Source organism: Caenorhabditis briggsae, assembly GCF_000004555.2.
Source record: "Caenorhabditis briggsae complete genome, chrV, whole genome shotgun sequence".
In the NCBI taxonomy this organism is placed as follows: domain Eukaryota; kingdom Metazoa; phylum Nematoda; class Chromadorea; order Rhabditida; family Rhabditidae; genus Caenorhabditis; species Caenorhabditis briggsae.
Window position 1 is genome coordinate 9,595,285 of NC_013488.2, and position 7,382 is coordinate 9,602,666.

The 7,382-nt window shown below is 38.1% G+C and overlaps 2 protein-coding genes across 2 annotated transcripts; both read right to left on the reverse strand.

Annotated features, from left to right (window-relative positions):
- Positions 1-285: 285 nt before the first annotated feature.
- Positions 286-1,059, reverse strand: CBG23202 (the record flags this gene model as incomplete). Its single annotated transcript, XM_045237523.1, has 3 exons — positions 286-590; positions 632-694; positions 798-1,059. 3 exons carry the CDS (start codon positions 1,057-1,059, stop codon positions 286-288), a joined length of 630 nt encoding a protein of 209 aa, XP_045097816.1.
- Positions 1,060-2,175: 1,116 nt separating this feature from the next.
- Positions 2,176-4,551, reverse strand: Cbr-dmsr-1 (the record flags this gene model as incomplete). The annotated part of the gene is made up of 6 exons (XM_002636474.1): positions 2,176-2,406; positions 2,465-2,644; positions 2,916-3,383; positions 3,582-3,841; positions 3,893-4,209; positions 4,481-4,551. 6 exons carry the CDS (start codon positions 4,549-4,551, stop codon positions 2,176-2,178), a joined length of 1,527 nt encoding a protein of 508 aa, XP_002636520.1.
- Positions 4,552-7,382: the final 2,831 nt, after the last annotated feature.

The window sequence follows — 7,382 nt, forward strand, 5'->3', positions numbered from 1 at the left end:
TCCCATTTCATGCTTTCGAATTTAGTAGGCTTCCTCTTTTTTCACACCTCGTTTGTTTTTTTCAATTCGGCACCCGGTAATATTGTCGGTTAACTGATCTCTAGCTACTATACTTTCCTGTTTTGAATAAAACATTGCTACGCCGAGATTCAATTCATTTATTTACCGGACTATGAGTTATGTATCAAATGCACAAGATAAATACAGCTAGAAGGGAAAGAGATTAGTGGTAATAGATAAATTCAGTGAATGTGAATGAGTTTGAATACAATTTTCGAGTTCGGATTATGATGTAGGTACAAAAACTCCTGCAAGCCCTTTGACTTCCATTCCGTCGAACTCTTCAGCAGAGACGCGTGTTACTTCTCGTGCTTGTGATGGCTGGTTTTGAAGATACTGACATTTTCTTTGGAAATCGATGATGTACGTCCTTCCGCAAATCAGCACTTCGCATTGAAGTTTTCCTTTGAGATACGATTCTTCGATTTCTCTTTCGTGACGTGGATCGAATCGCCACCAGCCTTGGCTCTTGCCACGGTACAGCCAGTACATTTTCTTCTGGTCCTCTTTGGAAAGATCTTCTGGCGTATCTGAAAATTCTGATTTTCCGATGTAACTTTTTCATTATTACCGTCGAAGTCGATCGGAGAAACTGTAGTGTTTCCGTCAGCTCTATTTATGCCTGCTCGGTTTTCTGAAAAGTAACGGTTGTTTTACAACAAGTTAATAAAACGAAGAACAGTGTCATGAAAAAATTTCGATTTTCTCACTTTCAGCAAAATATTTGAATGACTCACTCTGCACGACCACTGGTGAAATCGGAACATCCATTTTCAAGTCGAGATCTCGACTTGGGAGATTGAAAATGCCTAAATCAATTTTTCCGCGGCACATTGGACACAATGGGCACTGTTCATTCATGCAAACTCCTTTCAGACAGGTGAAGCAAAACCAGTGCCTACACCCCGGAACTGCCGTAGGGACAACCATTCGACACTGACAAATGGGACATTCTGCATCGATGGCAGCATTCATCGATTGCATTTCATTCGGTGTCATCGTCGTCATTACTGCTTTTGAACGAATCTGAATTGAAGCAAAACGGAAGGTGTTCAAGATAAGAATCAAGAAGAAAACGAGCAAAAACGATGATGAGTGATTTGAAAGGTAAACAATTAAAACACGACAGAGACAATCGAGAGATCGGTAAATGAGAAACGAGAACAGACACCGTCGGTTCACCTTTTAAAAACAAATCGCCTTAAGGCGAAATTTTCTAGGATTTTTACCGACCGCAATTGGAAAATTTCGCCTAAATACTGTGCATGCACTCTCTGGTGAACATTAGCCACGCAAAAATGCGCAGTTTTTTGCGAAGTACAGTAGATTACGCTAGATGTTTCCTCAAGTCGCGGCGCCGGCGATGCATCGCGCGATGTCTGTGCAGTAGAGTTTCAGAATTGTTCGGATTGGATTTTTTAACAAAAATTCCGAGTTTCAATTTTCGCCAAATCGGAACATACGAATTTGAAAAATAGAATTTCGGAATATTCCGTTATTTGAAATTTTGGAATCTTCCGAATACTCTAATTTTCAAAATTTCCGATGACAAAAGAGCGAAAAACAAGTGAAACCTTGACAAACAGATTCCGAAAACTCATCAAAAATACGAAAAGTGATTCCGCCCGATACCCACAAGGAACCTTTTCGCTTGCGCCTTCGCCGTAGTCCAAAAAACACGAATTGCGAAAAAAAACGTCGGAAATATTCTGGTCGGAATTTGAACCCGAAAAAAAGATTTGGAAATATTTAGGTCTGTTTCATTCAGAAAAAATTAAAAAATCGGAATTTCAACTTTCCGAATTCCTTTTCGAACATCCATGGCGGTGTTAATGCCCGTTATTTCCTGCGCCAGAAATTATTCTTCATATCTAAATGAGATGCATAGTTGGAACGCCCAGTATCAGCCTTTTTTTAATATAAAATTCCCCTATTAATGACCATTTAATTGGAAAAAAAACAAGATTCATTGGAAGTAACTCGCTCAAAAAGAAATCAACATGATCAGAAAATCAGATTATGGACCCGTGATAATCGTAAATACTAAAGGTTTTGTTTCGACACGTGTTGCAATTTGTGTATGTGTGGATGATTCAGACAGGAATGATGTCGTCGTTAGATGTTCTGAAAGTGTCCATGAATACCATCAGCACTGGCTGTTGAGTTGGGTCCAGAATTGTTGAGAAGATGTGATGTCTCATCAGTCGGTTCGTCATCTCCACTTCGAATAGGTGGAAGTGGAGACGATGGGAATGAAGCGGGCATTGGTGAGCAAGGAGTCAAAGAATCACATCCAGTCATTCGAGTTATTTCAGTGCTATTTCGTCGCACTTGGACTCCGACCATCTGAAATAATTTATGATTTACCATTGTATTCTGTGTTAATTTTTGTTAATAATCTTACTTTCACACTTGCTGACCTTGTATCATCCGAATAGTTTCCGTTGCCGTTTCCGTTCATCTTTTCATTTGGTTTCAGAAAAGTCATTTTAGTGGTACTGTAAGCATCGGATGGGCGGCGAATCGAGGGTGATGGCATTCGGAGGCACTTCATTTTGGTTGGAATGAAGACACGATGGAATTCCTGTAAGAAAAATTTTTTGGAATTATAGGGTATTCTTCTATTAGAGAGTTTACGGTAAGAAACATTCTAACAGCTATTATGCTTGTCTGAGAAAAAAAAGGTTAGAGAGTATTGTTTGCAGTCTGAATACGGTAGCTATATCGAAGCGGAGAGCCTAAATAGCACATATTAAGTGGAGACGCAGACACTATTTCTCTGCGTCTCACCTTTTTTTCTCAGACAAGCATAATATTTCAGGTTTTACGAAAAAATGGTTTAACATAAAACTTACGTTTCTAAATTGTCCACTCATTGAGCAGTAGATGATGAAAGAACAGCAGGATCCGCAAAGAGAGAATAAATCCAGAATGTCACCCAAGTTGTTGTAGATATAAATTCTAAACTCCTCAGACAGCATTCCAGATAGCACTGCCATAATTCCTTGTGGTAATTCAGTCATCAGCATAACTGCTACAATAGCCAAAAGCATATGAGTTGTCCTGTCAACCCGTTCTCCTCTTCCCCGTAAGCTTCCGTTCCGTCCCAGTTTTTCATTTCCAGCCACCGAAATGCTCAATCTCTGACCATTTCGAGTCGTCGTCTGGTTCGGAGGTCGGTGTTGTGAATTCTTCAAAAGTCGTTGTCGATTCTCACGCACTTCTCTTAAAATCCTCAGAAGCAGCCAAACAAACAACGACAGTAGTCCGCATGGTAACAACTTGAATACCAGACCGGATATCCAATATGATAATCGGAAAACCTGAAAAAAAAACGAAAATTAGATTCGTGATGTATGATTGGTTTTTGTTTCGTCATTTTTGTTATGAAATTATTTGCTCTTTAAGTTCATGATATAAAAGTTATAAAGGTTGTCGAAAATCTCGTGATAATTTTCACATTTCCAAAATAGAATTCGAATGATCTACAATTACGAAAAAAGGTGTTTTTTGACACTTACCAAACAACTATTGGCTTTTGCAATATCTGCTATTCCAGGTAGATACGCAGGAGAATTCCAGTATTTAGGATCCAGATCACTGCATGTTTCATTTAGTGGTTGCTCATTGATCTTATAATTTAAAAAGTTGGGAGCATTCAGCACTGCTACCAGTGATACTGTCACAGCTACTGCATAATATGAATGTTTCAGTGTCACTTGCATTCCACCCATATTCCCCCTACTCCTCAGAGTTACATATCGAATGAGAGCAAGCATTACTGAAAATTAGATTTTTGCAGTTTGGATTTTAGATGAAAAAAATACCCTACCTGATAACCATACACTTGAAGAATGTGCAACTAGAGAAAGATGAGCATGAGCAATCAGAAATAAGGCCCATGAATATGACCAATGTTTCGGATGACAAAATTTGAAAGCGACAAACGAATAGTGTGTAGTGTAGATTAAATTGGAAAATAACACTACAGTATCACAAGACGCCATTGCTGTTAGAATCATATTGACTGGTGTTCGCATTGTTCTCCTTGTGAGTACAACGATATTGCAGAAGTTGGCAATGGTGCCCAACACGCAAAGGAAAATTGATAGATAGGCATGGATGGGATGGTAGAAATCATATACTTTGCTGAAAATATTGTAATAAAGGAAATGCAATTTCTACATACCTTAAACACTCTAATAGAAAGACTCCTCAGAATTCAACTTTGCGTCAATTTATCTCGGTTCTTGTTAAAGATATGACAAAGTTGTTCACTAATAAAATGTTGACCATAATATCACAAACATTTCATTAGTTGACACATTTTTGATATCTCTTATAGGAGCTGAGATAATTAAACTCAAACATGACAGTGTGAAAGCTCTTCTATTACAGGTTTTACATTAATCAAACTCACATAAAAATATCGTAGAAAAAACTTTTTTCTGGCAAATGAAAAAGGACAGTTTTGCATTCGGTAAATTCCATTTTTCCTCTTTTTTTATTGTTTCTACGTCTTCAGCTTCTATTCGAACATCTGAAAAGAATTGAGAGTTTAGATACATCAAAAACAAGGAAGAACAAGAAAATGATTGGAGCGAAACGAAAAACCAAGAAAACCAAGAACACAGTGCGAGGTTGAAAAAAGTCATTAGAAATGGATGAGATGAGATGAAAAGTCGAAATAAAAGAGAAAGAAAAAGAGCCAAAAATGATAGGATGTTTTGTAGAAAAGGATTTTTGGAATCTTGAAATCTCGTGTTGGAATAATTGCAGCCAGAAAATGGGAAGAGAAAAAGAAGAAGTGTGTCTTAGATAAATGTCGCCTCATTTTCACCTATTGCTCACACAGATAGACTCGAAGCAGTAATTATAGTCCCTCTCCCGTAGCGAGGCGTTTTTTGTTGTTACAAAATAAGCTTCCCGGTGTGACACACTTTCATTCAGATATTCTGAAGAACACAAATCACAAAAGGTTTCGAAATGAGGGAACTTTTTGGATCCACTAGTGAGTGCAAAATGTAGAATTTCGAAAACTATCATGAGACGATATTAGTGTGAGAATGGGTAAGACGACTGAAGAGCTGAATAGAAAGATCAAGGAAAAATAAATATGAAAACTGGTCAAATAACTTTTCATGGTTGAATTATTGCTCAATGTGAATTGGCCAAAGAGGAGGATGGGATATGAATTTGTTTTATGGAATGTTCAAATTTCTTAATTTTCGTGCTACAACTATCGACTTTTAATTAAGGCGTATGAAATGAGGAATTGTGGTGGATCAGAGAGTTTTTAAGTAGCAAATGTGCACTAAAGCCTTAAGAAACTTTTTACAAGTAAAACACTAACGTTTTCAATAGAAAACGAACCACATGCAAAAAACGTTGAATACCGTAACTGTAATAGAAGGTCACCCTAGCTCAATTATCTCAATTTCTATAAAAGATAACAAAAGTCTGTCAACTGACAAAATGTTTGTCATAATGCCATCAACATTTTATGAGTTGACCCGTTTTTGATACCTCTTATAGAAATTGAGATAATTGAGCTCAAAGTGTGAATATAGGGCGGCGTTCTATTAGAGTGTTGACGGTGTCTGAAAACACACAGTGTGCAAATGAGCAGCATTGACGCAAATTCACAATGCATCCAGGGGGCCTTCAGCTAAGAATAATCAGAAAACATCAGAATTTCAGCTCCCGTAGAGAAAGACTGAAACTCTGGGACATTGTTTTGAATAAGCAAAGCCTATTAGATTCACTAAAAAGCCAAAGTAATTATACGAGAGCTTTTAATGATGCTTCAGTTTGATCTAGACATCCACGTAGGTGTTTGTTTTTTCCGGAAAACCTTATCTAGTTTAACTAAAACGTTTTCAAATGCTCTCATCATAATAAGGATAAGTTTAGAAAAACAATAAACTCGAAGGCCTTATTTTTCAAACTCTTTGCCTCTTTTCACCTCAAAACACACACATTTGCAATAAACCGAGCTTCCTCGCCATCCGTCCGTCGATCACTAGAGAGACACCCAAAACAAGCATCCGCGCCCTTCCGTTCGTCGGCATTCAGAAGCTGTATGCCTCCCAACGCCGCACAAGTTACTAAGTATGCAGACTTTGTTGCTTTTACTCAGGATCTATTTTGGAGAAGAATAGAAGAGGAAGGGACAGATAAACGTCTGGATGGGATGTGTTGGATTCAGAGCAAAAAAGAAAGAAAATGGGGACACATCAGAATATAACCGAATTTCGGTTAGCGTCGAAAGTGAGGACGAGTAGCGCTCCGACTCTAATTACAGAGCAGATAGGGAAGCAGCGAATAGAGACACTTTGAAAGTTAGTCATGTGTTGATCCATGAGCACATGTCAGGTGAGCCACCCATTTCCGGAGAGAGGAAGACGGATAAAAAACTCATTGAATGGAATGTCAATTTTGGAGAATTCTAGAAATACATACAACATAATACTGAAGTATTCACCTTACTATTAGGTTAGAAAATATTTGAAAAATGAAATAAAGAAGAACCGCAATTCGGTTGATTGGAAAAAAGTTTTCATAGATTCAGAGATATTGGAAAAAGTTGATATAGTCAGGTAATCAACTAAAACAGCTATTGCGTGATAATCAATGAATGAAATCGTGCATAAAAAGTTAGTGATAACTACTATTCTAAAATCACGTATTCTTCAGAATTCGGAGAATAACTGTAGATCGTCACTTCTGGAAAAAAATGAGTACGCGGAACTAGAAGGATATCCAAAACAGGAAAACTTCAAAAACCGATATTGTCAACAAGTATACTATAAGAGAACCTACAAATGGGGGAACAATGATGGTTGGAAAAGTAAGCTTAGATGGACGGGACGGACTTTGCAGAAGAAAGAAAAACGACGAAAACGACGGATGTAAACACCGAAAAAATGCAAATTTAAAAGCTAACTGAATTTGTGGCACTGGATGGGCTCCCCGTTGCCTCTTCTGCTTTTTTCCTTCTTCAAACGAAACTTCATGTGACTTTCCTTATTCTTCAAGATGAAGTGGCGAAAGTGCACAGGGTCAGAAAAAGTAGAAAGAAGGGCTGTAGATGGGTAAATAAGGCCAAGTGACCAAAACTTTGGAGGGTATCCATGAAATTCTTTTCCTTCTGCACCCCCTCGGCCCGACCATCATTCCTGCCCCCCCCCCCCAACCCCCCCATATATTCATATTTTCTTTATAAATTCANTCGTCCGTCCAATTGAATTCATTCAATTCGAGGAGAGAAAAAGAAGAGGAAGGCGATGCAGTGTTATTGCAATGAGGATACCTCTCTTGGA